The sequence below is a fragment of the Megalobrama amblycephala genome, linkage group LG14 (assembly GCF_018812025.1).
Source record: "Megalobrama amblycephala isolate DHTTF-2021 linkage group LG14, ASM1881202v1, whole genome shotgun sequence".
Classification (NCBI taxonomy): domain Eukaryota; kingdom Metazoa; phylum Chordata; class Actinopteri; order Cypriniformes; family Xenocyprididae; genus Megalobrama; species Megalobrama amblycephala.
This window is the reverse complement of record NC_063057.1, coordinates 32235541-32252402: the sequence shown is the minus strand read 5'-3', so window position 1 is coordinate 32252402 and position 16862 is coordinate 32235541. Positions and strand designations below refer to the sequence as shown.

The 16862-nt window shown below is 37.5% G+C and overlaps 1 protein-coding gene across 2 annotated transcripts; it reads left to right on the top strand.

The window, feature by feature from the left end:
• Positions 1-984: 984 nt before the first annotated feature.
• On the top strand, positions 985-16567 carry LOC125245064 (guanylate-binding protein 1-like). Of its 2 annotated transcripts, XM_048155509.1 has the most exons (10): positions 1622-1640; positions 1925-2116; positions 4529-4656; positions 7046-7155; positions 9215-9402; positions 9678-9920; positions 10361-10641; positions 13580-13792; positions 14257-14359; positions 15297-16567. In XM_048155509.1, exons 2-10 carry the CDS (start codon positions 1942-1944, stop codon positions 15809-15811), a joined length of 1956 nt encoding a protein of 651 aa, XP_048011466.1. In that variant the 5' UTR covers positions 1622-1640; positions 1925-1941; the 3' UTR covers positions 15812-16567. The 2 variants fall into 2 exon arrangements, with proteins under 2 accessions (XP_048011465.1, XP_048011466.1); XM_048155508.1 differs by having other exon boundaries at positions 985-2116.
• The last annotated feature ends 295 nt before the right edge of the window (positions 16568-16862 follow it).

Here is a 16862-nt window from a genome sequence, read left to right as displayed (position 1 = left end):
GAAATTGTTAATCACTTTTTATTAAATCATTCTTCATAGCTATCACAGAATCAGCAACATCATTAACACCAGACCCTTCAGCTCCACCCACTCGATCAGCTTCACCGGAATTCTAATTCCACACACCTGTCACACTCACAGTATTTAAGCAGTCTTCCACTATTCCATCTCTGCCTGGTCTTGTTGATCACTACTGTTCAACTTACATGATTACCTACCTGATCTACTTACCAGTAGAGATGCCTCTGTCTTCAGCTTTCGACATCCACAGTCTTCTATCTAGCCTTGTACCATTGAAGCACCTGCAAAGACAAAGAGATTATTTCCGTTGAAGCTGCTAAACTACACATTCGGTGCGTTCCAAATGGGATATATTGCCCTCCGAAGGGCACTTCGGAGTGAAAATAATCATGGCCGCCATATTGAAGGGTCGTTCCAAACCAATGTGCTCAAAACTGGCCACTTCAAAGGACCCTTCGGAATGAAGGATTTCGAAGGGAACAACTGATGGACACTTCGGGCCCCCATGATCCTTTGCACAGGGAAGTTGTTTGACGTCACAGAATGGGAACAGGAGGTTAGGAGTTCGATTTTAACTATAAAGGTATGTATAATATTTTTCTGTACTACTGTAATATTTAAACAAGTTAGATTTGGTACATTATTATGGTCAAAATGACATTGTACTTCAAAAAAAAAAAAAAACTTTACGGCTCATTTATCAGTCCATTCAAATGTTTCAAATACATAGATACAATATAGCCTACATGCGGTAAACCTAAAATAAATAAATAAATAAATAATAACGTTAAACAAAAGGCGCAGCTTGCACAATTTATCCTCCTTGATTGTCTCGTTAAGATGACGCTGAAGTGCGTTCCAAAAGAACAGTTTTTTTTACCCCTACACCCTTCATCCCTTCGAAGCTCTCACTCCGGAGGGTAAACCCTCTGAAGGGATTAGGGCATAGGGATGAGCCCTTCCGAATGGAACGCAGGGATTGAATGAACACTCGCCCATTTCTCCTGCTTGTCCTTAAAACGTCTGAACTGGGACCATCCACAATTAACAACATTCTTTGTTTCCTCAGGGGAGGAAGAAAAGTGTTGAACTCCAAGGGGGGTGGAGCAGAGAACCGAATGATCTTCATTCCAGTGATATTCTTTTGAGCTGTTTTGTATTGTGTCCCATTTCTCATTCTGCAGTTTTTATTTTCTTATTTTCAAATCTCCCTCTTGCTCGTTCTCTCTCCTCGACTGTCACACGCCCCCTGATGCTGATTGGTTAAACGTTTGTTGTTGGACTCAGCCCAATTAACTTCCAAACAGTGGATTTGAATCATCACAGAGTGCCCCTTTAAGTAAATGTGTGAGATTGTTCTCAGCAAAGGAATATATGTGTAAAAATGAAGCAGTTTTGATAAGAAATAATAAATGAAGAGGTTGTTAGAAAAGTGCACGCTCAAGATGTGTTATCAATGGTTGGCAATCAATTCACATGTACAATTCCAAAAGACAAGAAACATGCAGACACAACCATACAACTCACTGCCAGTCAATAAGAGGCGTGGTTTTAAGGGTGGTTACCAGGAAGCTCTCAAACTGTATCTTTCAGAACTCAAGAGAAATCATAGAGAGCAGGTAAGTTTTAGTTAGATTTAAAACAGGCAGCTCCATTTATTGCTTACAGCTCTCTCTTATCAGTGAGGTCTCAGTTCTGTGTTGTAACCTTATGTGTAAATATTATGTGACATTAAATCAAATCTGTGTGTGTGTATGCACTGGCTTGACATATTTATAGGGCAAAAAATGGCCTCATACTGTAGGCGTTGTCAGAATTTGCTTTATTATGAGGAAATCCCAAATGTCTGAGATGTAAAAGTACCTTGTAAAAGTACCAACGTGTGTGTGTGTGTGTGTGTAAGCTCCATCTCCAGTGATCATGGACAAACCAGTGTGCTTGACTGACACGGAGTCAGATGGGAAGCTGTGTGTGCAGCAGTCAGCTCTACAGATCCTGCAGCAGATCCAGCAGCCAGTGGTGGTGGTGGTCGTGGTGGGTCTCTACCGCACCGGGAAGTCCTACCTGATGAATCGCCTCGCAGGACAACAAACAGGTTAGAACTATACAGGCAGCAACATCTAAAGAGCAACCCAATGAAAGTGGGGTGAGTTGTGCCAGTTTTTACTCAAAGTGACTTTAACGTGAGGCCATGGCAGTAATGCCTTCAACTTAGGAATGTACAAATATTTCAGGATGTGGTGCATCCCTGAGAACAATAACTTTGGATCGGAAATAAATTGTTTCAGAAATATAGCTTTTGGGAAAAAAGTGGTCTTTGGAGAGAATAAGTTGGGATAAATTGTGCCAGTCATTTCTGAAGTAAAACAACATTTTAATGTTATGAACTGTAATGCTATATGAAAGCAAGACAAATTCAATACAAAATTACTCATTTAAGGTTTATTTAGATATTGTCACCCTATTAAACTGTTGGAATAAGTCACATTTTGTAGTTTCTGGGAAAACACAAACTTAAATACACAATATATGATATTTGTGAATCATTTCAGGACAAAAGGCTTTGGCAATAGATGCCTGTTGACATACACAGAATGCTGTCTGTCAATTATGTGACGCATAAGAATACACCACAATCCAAATTATTATGCAAGTGACATATCAGTAAGATTTCAGTAGAATAAACATTCAGATTTTAGTTTTTCTAAGAAAATGTTTGTTTATTTATCCATGTCTTTTTAGATAACTTGTATCAATCTCAGACAAAATAATTTGCCATTTCTATGGAAACCCTACTTAGAGGTTGTTCCACATTATTAAGCAAGTCACAGTTCTCATGCAATATGGGAGGAAGAAAGATCTTTCTGAAGATGAAAATACCTGTTTGCTGCTAAACACTGGCTTTTTATATAGCTGCCCTTTTAATACAATTAATTTTAATACAATTAATTTTTTTGACAGTAACTTTCATTAATAAGGCTTTATCTGACCGAGTTCTGCTGTGCTCTAAATCACTCTCAAATCTTATGATAATTCAATAATCTCCATTCAGTTTTCACACAATATTAGTTGTTTTCATGCCTTTTGCACAACATTGCACCATTTCATGCTTTTCATCTTCAGAAAGTGCATTTTATAAGTGCGTGGCATGATGGGTTTTGGTCTAAAATCAAGAATGTCACATAGTTTAACTGATAAAATGTAAGAGTACAATGTACAATTACAAATTAATAATATGTTGAAAATAATCATAAGTGGGGGTGAGTTATGCCACTGGCACAACTTAACCCAGGCCCTCTGGCACAAATCACCCCAGAAGTACAAGTTTGAAAAACTAGCATGATCCAGCAGTTAAGAGCTAACATCATGCTAACTTGTATAGACTGATTGTGTAGCCTGCTAAAGCACTAAAACATGTGTGAAATGTTTTCAAACTTATCTATAATTGTTCAGACATGACAATCAAAAAACCTTGATCATAGAAATTTTACTTTGAAAGGAAAAAAACAGTTTTTTTTTAGTTAAAATGTGCTTTCCTCTCATGTCATGTGTCTTTCTTCTTTGGAGGATGAGTAAAATGGATGGCTTTTCAAAATTAAGTGGTCACATGACTCATTTCTTCTACGGTTTTCCAGAAACAATGGGTGGAACTACTTCCCCCCCTGGCACAAATCACCCCACTCTCCACTACTACTGTTTTGAATTAAGGCTGATGTAGAGTTGATGACTTTTCAAGAGCAGTGACCATATTTTATGGTAATGATTTGCAAATATAAAATTGGAATATTGCATAAAACATTTGCGAATAAAGCAGCATTTCTATCCAGTCAGTCAAAGAGAACAAAATCATCACTTCCTGAAAATTGCCAATAAATATCACTTAGAAAAATGGAAGTTCAATAGTAGGAGAAGCCACTATATATAATAAGGTTCATATGATATTACTCCTCCTGAGCACACAGACAAATTGCAATAAACAAGGTCATGTTAAGTCATGTAAAGCTTTCTGAGGACGATGCCTGCCGTTTGGGAATGCAGTCGTGACAGTTCTGGAATTTAATTGTACTGAACCACTTTGATGACAGACTTTGCTCAGACACTTCAAAACAACCAAAACGTGGAATGTATTTGGTAAATATTTTTCCATCATAGTTTATGCACATTTTCTTCAGTTGAGTTTTTTTAAGCACATTTTTAGAATTTATGCACATCTTGGCATTCCCATCCCAAAATGCGCATAAAAATAGGTGGATGGAAACTTAGCTGCTGTTGTTGTCAAAATCTAACAACTATAGTTCCTGGTGAAAATTTGTCAGAAAACTGTAACTCTCAAACCATTTCACAGATGTTTGTGACTTTCTCTTGTTCAGTAAGACTGTTATTTATTATGAAATGAAGCACACAAGTTGTCACAAACTAAATAAGGCTCTACTCAATTTGACAAGGAGGTAAACAAAATATTTTGGTGATCTGTGTTCCATGTTTCTTGGCTCTTTCTCTCTTTTAGGATTTGCATTGGGCAGCACCATCGAGTCCAAGACGAAGGGCATCTGGATGTGGTGTGTGGATCACCCCACTAAAGCAGGAACCACTCTGGTGCTGCTGGACACTGAGGGACTTGGAGACGTGGACAAGGTGACGTAACAGCCTATATGATATAGTATGGAAAAGCATTCATGAGTCCCAGAAAGCACAAGACCTATTGACGTTATCTATAAAGCTATCAAAGAATGTGCTAACCAATATGTTTAACACTCAAAAATGACCAAACACTAGCTATAGCACAGATAAAATGGATCAGAATGCACAATTAGCAGCTAAATAATGACTTTATTTATGATAACATAGAAAGATGTAGTGTATTAAATGTAGATTATGTACCACAAGTATATTTCTACCTTTATAAGTTCATCTGATTATGTGACATAATGATATACTTCAGTATTCTGTAAAAGCAGATGTGTAGCACAAGATGCAGTGAGATTCACATATAAAATTTTACCTATGAAATTTTTAAACAGCATGTAAAAAAATACACTATTTGAAAAGCAAGGTCACAAAAGGTCACAAAACAAAAAAAGTCTGTCACATTTTCCAAAAGAGCAATTTGTTCCAAAACATAAAGTCACACTCATACTTCTGAAATACTTAAAATTAAAAAATGGTTCTTTACTTCTTGTTTACATCATCATGTAATTTGGACAAACTGCCGCCACAGGTTCAGTGTACATCTTGACGCAAGAACTGCTGCTGTCGAATCGTTTAGTCCAACTGTGAACTGGTCAGAGTGTATTAATAATGATACTGTCACAATCATACAAGCAAGTCTATAAATGTTTTCTGTATATATTTGCTATAATTGTAGCCATACTTTACTTTTGCCCCATCAGATAAAACTCATAAACATATTTTTAATACAACTTATTTTAGCAAAGTCTAGCCCTGACAAACCAAGCCGACGGTCGACCAACATCGGGCCATTGTTGAGCATTGGCCAGCCCACTTTTTCCGTTGTTCTGCACCATCAGCACTAGTTGGACTCTATTGTTTTTTTGTTTGGGCTGATTGAGTATGTTGAATGTTTTCATAATAACATGAGTCACCTGGAATGAAGAAAATGATCAGCATGATTGATATTCAAAATGGTAAACAAGCGCTGCTTTGTTTACGGTTTGTATATCTGCAGTCCTAGTTTTGGTTTCCATTTTTGAATGACAAATATAGATTATGGATACCTGCTGATATAGACAGTTATTTTCTTTTGGGGATGCTGGGGGATATTTTGTTGTTGTATTTTGATATTAATTTGTTGTTGTTGTTGTTTTTGCATAAACGTACGCCACACGGCTCAGGGGGGTTAATAAAGGCATTCTGAAGCAAAGCGATGCATTTGTATAAAAAAAAAAAATCCATATTTACAGCTGCTGTCCATAACTTTTTTTGTTCAAAATTTACAAAAATTATATAATGAAAATGTACGACATGAATCTATTTTCCAAACCGTATTTTTTTATCTTACCCTGAATCATTATGGTACACTTATAATAAGTGTTTATATTTTGACTATTTCAGACCGGTGTGGAGTAGCACAGTACCTGCATGACTCGCCATAGACATACACAGAGAAAAGTAGCTCCAGCTACAATGTTCTTCCGCAAGACGTGTGAAGTTCTGTTTATTAACCGCTAGAGGGCCAAAAATCGCGGACTGCAGCTTTAAACAAGTTATGAAGTCAAATATCTAGCTTCCACCAGAACGCCTTCCGTATTCAAATTACGGAAAAAAAAGAACTGGCGCAGCGTTAGTTCTGTAATTTGAATAGGGAAGGTGTAGGACATTCAGCGTAAGCATTTTGAAGAATACGGAAAGTGGAAACATGTGCAAGGCGATCATTTGTGTTTATAAAGCATATACATTTTTATTTATTTTTTTTAGAAAATGACCAATCGTTTCACTAGATAAGACCCTTATTCCTCATCTGGTATTATTTAAAGCCTTTTGAAGCTGCACTGAAACTGTAATTTTGATCTTCAACCATTTGGGGTCTGTTGAAGTCCACTATAAGGAGAAAAATCCTGGAATGTTTTCATCAAAAACCTTAATTTCTTTTCAACTGAAGAAAGAAATGTCATCTTTAATGACATGGGGGTGAGTAAATTATTGAAAGTGAACTAATCCTTTAAGCAATCAGACATTTGAGGTGATCCACCCAGGCCCCCTAGAGGCTACACTACTAGTTCAAACAACTTTTTGGCCAAGACGCAGCTGACGTGTGGCGACAACAAAGTCAGCTTTCATTGTTGCTAGTTCTTTTACATTAGCTTAAAGTGCCAGGGCCCTTATTTTAAGTTTAAGAGACCAGTTCACAGAAAAGGAACAGTTCAAAAAACTATTCATGTGTTTAGATTTTGACACATTTTTACCTGCAGGTTATGCACAGATCAACTATACTGTCCGGGGTTATGTATGATAACAATCTTGCAGTGTCATTCTTTGTCAAATGATTGTATCCAATCTGTCTCAGGGGGACTCAAAGCATGATACAAAGATCTTCTCTTTGGCCGTCCTTCTGAGTAGCACTCTAGTGCTGAACAGCCAAGGGACGATCGACAACAGGGCCATAGAGGAACTGCAGTATCCTTTCATTCACACATTATACATTTTTCGAGTTGATATTTCATGGATTAGTACATTGTTGTATTCCTTACCTTATGCTACTAATTCTTTAATAATTTCACCACATCGCTCTTTTTTACTGTTACGTTTATTCATTTACCAGCATTTTATTCAAAGTAACTTACAAATTAGGAAAAAAATACGCGATTTATCTTTAAAATTCAAATATAAGAGTTCATTGTACTATAAAAATATAATGTAAGTTTCAGAACTCAACTACCACATTAGTCCAAAAACAACTTTTATTACTCCTCTTAGTAGCAAGAAAAAGTCTGGGTATGTAACCCCAGTTCCCTGAGAAGGGGAACAAGACACTGCGTCTGATATTGATGCTATGGGGAACTAATACCCACTACGCCATGCCGTAAATATGCACAAACATAATGGGCTTAGCATAAATTGACACTATGGATTATTAAACCAGAGTCAGAACACATCAACCTCAAGGGAGCATCCAAAATGACCCATATAGACTGTATAGTGGTGCCACTCCCTAAGACAATATCCTTCAATAGTAGGAGAATATATTCAAGTTTCTATGCTGTATAGCAAGGGAAGTCCTGGCCTTTACAACCTTCCTCCCTCCCTTGCAGGACAGGCATCAGCTTTACAATAACCCAAGAGCAGATCTCTAAAAAAAATGGCTCAACTCTTTTTGTCAGCAGATTGATAAAGCCTTTAGGGAGTAGATTACCAAAGGGAGAATATCAACTTTGACTGTTGTGGCTCTGCCTGTTTTAGCATTTCTGCTCCCCCTGCTGGTCATTTTAAATTCTACAGCTTAAATTTATATTATTCAGTTTCTGGGGTTAAGTTTTGAAGAACAGCATGCACAGTGCATGGTGGCACATGTTTATTTTGCCTTCCATTGCATTAACAGCACTTGCACATGTTGTGTGCTTTGTAGCACGGATGGTTAGATCTGTGGCATGTGCAACTTTGTTTTTTGGACTGCCTTGTGAGATAGTACCACTATCTCTGCAATACCTGTGTCCCATTCTCCCTGAGGTGTGAATCATGCTGCACAGTCCCCACACACAGCCGATTCCCTATATGCAAACTAGGCAAGTTGCGTAGGGCCCCCAAACCACCAGGGGCCCCCCTTGCTCATCACTATATAAAATAAACATGACTGTAATTTACCATAATGTGAATATTTCTTTATAACATGCAAATATATGTACAGTGTCTACTAAACATATGCAGAGTCATGTGGAAATATTTTCAATAATGATTTATATATATTCAATAACCGTTTCGGACTCGGACATCACGGAGTGTGACAGATAATAACATGTGTTTCGACATGGCTATGGCTGCAAAATGAAACTATCCTTCAGGAACAGAAAAAAAGTGCCAAGAACGAAGAAAGTATGTATTTTTGTACTTATTTAGCTTTGACAAAGCAATAAATTCAATAAAGTCCAGGTGTTTCGTTAGAAATGCCCCATGATGAAATGTAACTTTCGGTTAGTGTTGGTACACATCAATAAAATAAGAACAAATAATCCAATTACAAATAGCACAAATATTAAGGTTTATTTAGCTACAGGTTTTTTAAGCTGCTGTCCCTTTAAGACCGAATGCACGGTTCCAATATACTGTTACATGTGCGTTTTATTTCTCAACTGCTTACTGTTCAATTAAGACATTACCAACTATGTTTACTAGGGTACTTGCTAATTCAGGCTTTTTTTTTTACATAATTTTTACACGAAAGAGAATTATTTATCAGCTTGCGCACAGTGGTTATATAGGCTTAAATATTTAATTTGTTTAACATCGTATTAATTCAATACATTTATTTCATCCAAAGACTGATATATCCATTCTGCTCTCTGTTTGCTCTGTTGTCTGTGTTTTTCACAGGCACTGTACTGTACATTATGCTATACAGTACAGTATTAAGACACCATAGTGTTCCTTTAAATGTCCATGTCACATGTAGTTGTCTATTTTCTCTATAGTATTTTTATTTTCTCTGCTTGCTTGGTGTTCAAACCTAAACTCCCTCCAGATATGTCACAGAGTTGACTGAGTATATAAAGGTCAAATCATCTGATGAGGATACAGATGACTCAGAGTTTGTGAAGTTCTTCCCTAGTTTCATCTGGGCTGTGAGGGACTTCACCTTGGAACAAAAAATCAATGGAAAATACGTGACTGAGGACCAATACTTAGAATATGCCTTGAAGCTGAAACCAGGTAATATTTAATTTGAGCTTTTAAATTACCTGACCATCATTGGGAAGAGTATGTACAGCCAGTCAATATCACAAAATAAATCCTGACTGGAAGAATTTGTATTATACTAAGGGCTTTATTACACTATCATAACCATTTGGCAGCTTACTATGTTTACAATTTTAGAAATATCACTGAGCCTGAGAAATACTGAAAACTTTACAACTTTACAATTTACAAGCTACACTGTATTTTGCTAACCTCTTTGACAAAGTGGTGTTTCGTATCTTTTAAAGGCTCTTCAAGAACAGTTAAAGAGTTCAACCTTCCACGGGAATGTATCCGAAATTATTTCCCATCCCGGAAATGTTTTACTTTCCCGTTTCCAACCGCACCAGAGAATGTGTCTCGTCTGGAGAGCTTGGATCCTGCTGACCTTTCCCCAGATTTCCAGAAGGTCTCAGATCATTTCTGCAAGTTCATCTTTGACAGGAGTGAAGTGAAAAGGCTGAAGGATGGACACACAGTCACAGGCAGAGGTGAGTCAATAGGATATATGAATTGATGTGACGTGACATTTGCAAAATAAGCATTAATATATGATTCATTTACTATATTTAATTACACAAGTGAATGGCACAGCTGTCAGCTGTTTTTAAGTAGTAACCAGACGTGTATTTCTCCTGTAGTTGTTGCTAAACTGCTGTCAACAAAGGAACCATGTTTTCATTTGAATACGTAGGCTGCTGTTTGTTAGGTTATGTGCTCATTACATCATAATGCTGATGTCCATTCCAGTTGGGAGACAAATTTCTAAATCAAAATGTTCTTCAGAAATGTTCTTCTCTCTTCTTTAGAAGAGTGTCAAATACTAATTATTCCCAGAAAATAAATTTAATTCAGCTTTCTGGACTGCAAGTTATTAATCAACAGTCTCCAAGTTAATTTCCTTGTGTCTGACCCTTCTCCTTCCCTGAAGTTCTGGGTCAGCTGGTGAAGACATACGTAGACACAATCTCCAGTGGTGAAGTTCCATTTCTGGAGAATGCTGTGATTGCTATGGCAATGATTGAGAATGAGTCTGCAGTGAAGGAGGGGCTTGAGGTTTACCAGAGTGGAATGGAGAAACTGAAGGACTCCTTCCCTCTGGAACTGAAGGATGTGTCCTCAGAACACCAACAACTCAGCAGCATGGCGACACAAACCTTCATGAAGCGTTCCTTTAAGGACAGTGAGGGGACATTTATGAAATGTCTTGAGGTGATGCCCAGTAAAATCAATCAATCAATCAATCAATCAATCAATCTATCAATCTATCTATCTATCTATCTGTAATTAATTACATGATGTGGCGATTAATTAATTTAATTAATTGCAGATCAAGTTTGACTGTGAAACTAGCCCCCCCCCCCCCCCCCCAAAAAAAAAATTTTTATTATTGTGTTAAATGATAAGAGCATAAAATAGAAATAAGTATTATTTAGAATATTTAGGCTACAATGACCATCTTTTTTTCCCCCCCAGAAGCTGCATCTGAATTATTTATATATATTTACAGACCAAAACACTTTGGTTACTGAACATATATTTTCTTTTATGTTAAAAAAAGAAACTAATTCAGGTTTGAAACAACATGAGGATGAGTAAATGTAAATAAACAAAATTTTCATTTTGGGGCAAATTATCCCCTAAATATTTATTTCAAATGGCTCATAAATTCAAGAAAGTAAATAACTGTCTTTATGAGTGGGTCACCAAAGACCCTTTAATATATATGACCCGTCACGGAAACCAGGGACACAAGTCGGCAGCACAACTCTTGAGCAAAATGAGAAAGAAGCATTTTTTTTCAAAATTGGTGATTTTCGTGTTTTTGCAGAATCTGTTAGTTGAGATCATGAAGAAGCCTTTCCGTGTTTGAGATAGCAGTATTAGTATATTTAAAAGTGTACATTTTGAGGTCGAAATCGGCTTGTTTTCGGAGATTCTAGCACGCAGTAGGGGCGTGTCATGTCTGTGTGTATTTCCATACTGGGAAGCGTGGCTACTTATTATGCAGCGCTCTGGCCGGCTCTAGCTGATATCAAAATTCAATGAAGAACCGTGGCCGTTACACCGAAAATGTTTTGAAGTTGTAACGTCTACCAGAGGGTTTGAAGTCTGCCCAGATGAAAATTAGAAAACAGGAGGCGAGAAGAAAAACCCGGGGCAAATGCACTGGTAGTCCCACGAGTCTTTATAGATGGTTCGCACAATATAGCACACTCTTCACATACATGCAAAAGAGCGAGGGTAAACAGGAAAAAGAAAAGCACTCTGATAAACGCTACGAATCAAAGTGGAAAAGTAACATTATTAAACTGTAACATCAGTCAGCAGTAGAGCAGTCATCACTCTCTCATCACACGAGCATTCTCTATCAACTCTGTGCGTGCATGAGAACAGCGTGCACACTACAACGTACACCATAGAAGAAGTTATCTTAAAGGCACATCAACATTAATGTCTTGAACAGTATTCAACATAATTTAGGTGGCCGTTACAAAGTACTTCTTCGACAAGCCGGATGCTTATGAACAAGCGCTCACTGATTCTGAAAACGATCTGAGCGACGATGAAAGCGGCATAATAAGACATTACCTCTCTGGAGTCGGGTAACGCGCCGGCGCATTTTGCAGGATTTTTTTCACATTGCAGCAAAACAGACTTAAAATACTCAACACTCAGTCATTTTTTGTCATAGAGACATAAGTAATATATCAATTGAAACTATAGAATGTCTTCTTTTATTTGTGTACACTCAGAGTAAAAACACAATGTTGTGCTTTTTGAAAAATAAAGAAAACTAACATGATGCGTGATCTCTCATCTCCCTCTGAACGAAATCCAATCTGATAGTTCTCAGAAAATGAACTGTAACTTAGTGAATACTAATCATAAAAAAATTATACTTATGTCTGAAAAAACGTTGAAATGTCAAGTTTTAAAATGTGTAAGGCAAATCTAAAACAAACCTTCTGTGTTTATGTAATCTGTATGAAAAGAGAGCCATGTCAGAAGTCTGTGATTCAGCTCATTATCCGCTAATGCGGCCACGCCCACGGAGGGAGCGCTATTCAGATGCAAATTCAGTGGCAATACATGCATTCATCGTCTCAATCGTGTATTTATTGTCTTGAAAAGTGTTTTGAATAGCCATAGTTAGCGATCTCTGGCCTCTGTTAGTCCAGTTATTTCCTGGATTGCCTATTCTTCTTTAACAGGCTTCTCAGGTGAGAACATTTCATTTCATGATTATAGTGACCAAAATGATCATGGTTATCACAGAATCCTGTTCAAAAAGTCAATTCACCAAGTTTTATGTGGAAAACCAGCAAATAAAAAATAAAATTAGCATCAATATGTACTTTTTCTTTACATAAACATTAAAATAATAACATTAAAAATGATGGGCAGATTTTAAAGGAGTGTTTTGCAACATGTTATCTACAATGCACGAGTTCAAATAGAGTTTTGACAAAAAAGTCACATATTTCAGCCTCTAAATCATTTTTATAAAAGTCAAAAAAGATAAATTACTGACATTTACAATGCACATTAACCTTTATTATTAATAGTATGCGGTCCATGCAGCTTTACAGGGGGTATGGCTTATCTAAATGAGATGTAAATGAGCCCTATTGTCACTCCCAGCAGGTGAGAACAGGTGAGAACTGCAACTTTAGAGGCGTTTTTCTCCCTATAGAGCTTTCTTGATTGCCTACCTTCAAATGGCCACAACTTCTCAAAATATGATCAGATTTCCATGTGTCACACATCGTTGGAAAGCTTGGAGACTGCATTTTCAGAATCTGCGAATAACTCAAAATGCCCCAAAACCGACTTGTGTCCCTACTTTCCGTGACTGGTCACATATTATGTTTTATTAAACAAGGGAACAACTGTTTGGTTACATTTATAGACAGAAATCTTATCATTGTAATATAGCTCAACACATTTATTGTCTTATTGTTTGAATCAAGCTACGCCTTTGTTTTGAATAGGCGACCTCTAGTGGCGATAAATTACATATTGTGCCTTTAACTTTATCATATGATATAAATATGAGATAAAACTCATGACCTCTTTTTTTCAATAGTTGAAGCCTCTGAATGGTGTTTAACGTTTTCTTCCTCTGATATTTTATGTGATGCTGCAGGAAGACATTAATAAACTCTTTGATGGATATCTGTGCCAAAACGAGGAGGCTTCAAAAAAAAGATGTGAGAATCTCCTGTCATCACTTTCGGCACCAATGACAGAAAAACTCAAGAAAGGATTTTATGCCGTACCTGGTGGTTATGTTCTCTTCTCCCAGGACCTTGAAGACATTGTAAAGGAATACAAAATCCAAGCCAATAAAGGAGTCAAGGTGAGTATCAACATTTGACACAATTACTGCAACATCACAGGTTTCAGATGTTTTCAGGCTGTAAGATGTTTGTCCTGTTTTTTACCAAATGGCAACCCGGGGTGTCGAAATACTATTTGGTAAACTGGCAGTGGACGGGATCGCATTCTTAATCAGGATATTGTCTTATTCAGAATAGGGTCAATAATTAGATTACTAGATTACTGCTGTCCATTTAAATGTAGTCATTAAGTTCCCAGTGGCTGGGACATGGACACCGCTTGACTTGTATGGCCTTCGGCAAAAGCGTCTAGAACTATCTGATGAATTACATTGTTATTTATTATTATTATTATTATTAGTATAACCATTATCGTCACAATCATCATTAATAATATTAGTTATAGTAGTAGAGGTACTAGTTATAGTTAGATAGTAACAATAATAAAAGTAGTAGCAGATTCTCATATGTGTTTTGTCCACAGGCAGAAGAAACACTTGAAGAGTTTCTGAAGCAGAAGTCAGTGGATTCTTACGCCATTCTGCAGGCTGACAAGAAACTGACTGAGAAGGAGAAAAAAATAATGGGTGAGAGAGTCTTTTACATCCTAGATGAAGCAACAATAGCACCATCTAGTGGAGAAAGATGGTACATCTGTGAAATGATGGCATCTTTGCAGTGAAACTATTTCCTTCCATGTTCCTCATTGATTCTGGTCACTATTACGTACATTTTCTATCTTACCCTCTTTCCCCGCCATTGACAGAATATTCCGTCATTTATGACACAACTCTTCCTCCTCATTGACAGATTTCTGCCAATCCATGTTTTCAATGTTATCCAGTAATGTTATAAGATCTCCTGAAAGAGGACAGAATCTCCAGATCAAAACACAGGTGAAGAAGAAGCAGAAACAAGCGATAGAAGTATTGCTTATGCACGTTGTAGTCTTTGTCAAAAACGTGATTTTCTCAGCTTTGAAACTTACATTCACGTGTGGATAAAAGATAGTTACTTCATCCAATGTTATCGATTTGATAAATTTCTTGCATGCCAAATATTGTTTAGCACTTTGTTTTGAAGAACAGCGCACAATACCCTTGATTGGCTGATCATCTGAATCATGGACTAAACTGCATTGCAACCATCATGCATTGTTCGGATCATGCAGAACTCTTCAATCATGGGTTTAAGATGTGCATCACCTATATAACTTCTCACAGATAAAGTTTCCAGCACTTGATATGATAGGGAATATTACCATTTTCCCTAATGTATTGAATAATACAGATGCATGTCAAATCAAGAGCCCCGTGCTAAACAATGAACAACATTAACAACTCCCAGTTACATTCATCATCTGACTGAGGACTTTTCTCTTCAACAACTTTCAGTGAATTGCCTCAATGCCTCATTGAATTGAAAAGCCAAGATTTGAAATACAATGCAAAATTAGGTATAATGTTACACTTTCTTAAACTTCCCATTAAACTTTATTTCATTTGCCTCAACATCTTCTTCCAGAGGAAAGAGAGAAGTCTGTTCTCCTGGCTCAGGAAATAAATGCCAAGGAACAAAAGCAGCGACAACTCGAAGAGAAGATGGAAGCAGAGAGACGGAGCAATGAAGAGAGGATGAGACAGATGAAGGAGAAGATGGATGAGGAGCTGAGGCTCCAGAGAGAGGAGGCTGAGCGTGCCATGGACCGTAAACTGAGGGAGCAGGCTGATCTGTTGGAGAAGGGATTTAAGGAGAAGGCAGACAGGATGGCTAAAGAAATAGAGGACTTCAGGAAGAAGAATAAAGAAGCAGAAAAGAAAAGTGACCAGATGTTTAAAAAGATGATAGAAAAAATGAACAAAAAACATGATGAGTCTATGAATCTGATGATGAGGCAACACAGTGAGCAGATGAAGGCAATCATGAGCATGCCGAGGCCTAAGTCAGACTCCTCCGCTCTACTCTTATGTCTGCTGCTCAGCGGCCTCGGCGGTTCCAGCGGTGGTTCAGTGTCATGTTCACGTCCCTGCCGCTGCTAATGCAGCTGTACACCAGACTTGGCCTCTTGCCATAATGCCCCCAACCCTATCTATCTATCCATCCATCCATCCATGGCACTCAGCATGGATCGGGGAAGCGGGGGGTCGCCCTGGGTTACTTTTGAGGTCTGGTACAAATATGAGGTCTGGAATTTCAATATGACTTCACACGCAGTGATGTGATTTTTACGTCACTCAACATTCTTAAGCGTTGTAAATGCTAAGAAAGATTTATTTTTCTGTGACAATGAGAACACATATTTTCTTAAGATTCATTAATAATCAAGACTGAGTGTTCACAGGAGTGTCATGATCCCCTGCTGGAGTTTCCTTGACAGCCACCAGAGGGCACTCTACCCCAGACATTCTCAGTATCATAGACTTCATTTCCCATAATCCTTTGTTCCCGACTAATCACTGTTCATTGCACACAGCTGTTTTCACTCATCTTGTTTGTTTCTGCCTATTTATACCCCGTTTGTTTCAATCATCATTATTGAGGTTTAGCTATTTGTTACGTTGCTCTTCTGTGTACGTTCCCTGGTCCTGTCTCTTGTTTTGTGGATGGTTTTGCTAGGTTTTTGACCTTTTGCTAGGCATTGTACTTCTCTTCTGGATTTCTCATTAAAAATGCAATTGGAACTTAGCCAAGTCTCAAAACATCAGTGACAAGGGTGAACTGATTAATTGATTGTTTTAGATAAAATCAGATGGCATTGCTAGCAAAATAAATAACACTTTCAGATGCCCAGAAAAGTACTAACAACTTCTTTTTGGTGTTGTGCACCAAAAAGAAAGACTTTTCAACAATATCTAGTGATGGGTGATTTCAAAACACTGCTTCATGAAGCTTTGAAGCTTTACTAATCTTTTTTTTTCTCGAATCAGTGGTTCGGATCACATATCAAACTGCCAGAGTCTAAATTTTGAAACACTTATGACGAAAGGCCTCTGAAATCACATGACTTTGGTGCTCCAAAACACTGATTCGACACAAAAGATTCGTAATGCTCCGAAACTTCATGAAACAGTGTTTTGAAATCGCTCATCA

Excerpts from the sequence above, each read along its gene's own strand:
- LOC125245064 (XM_048155508.1), top strand. The coding sequence starts at position 1,942 with ATGGACAAACCAGTGTGCTTGACTGACACGGAGTCAGATGGGAAGCTG. Across the intron at positions 4,657-7,045 it reads GACTTGGAGACGTGGACAAG|GGGGACTCAAAGCATGATAC; the intron begins GTGACGTAACAG and ends AATCTGTCTCAG. Across the intron at positions 7,156-9,214 it reads AGGGCCATAGAGGAACTGCA|ATATGTCACAGAGTTGACTG; the intron begins GTATCCTTTCAT and ends AACTCCCTCCAG.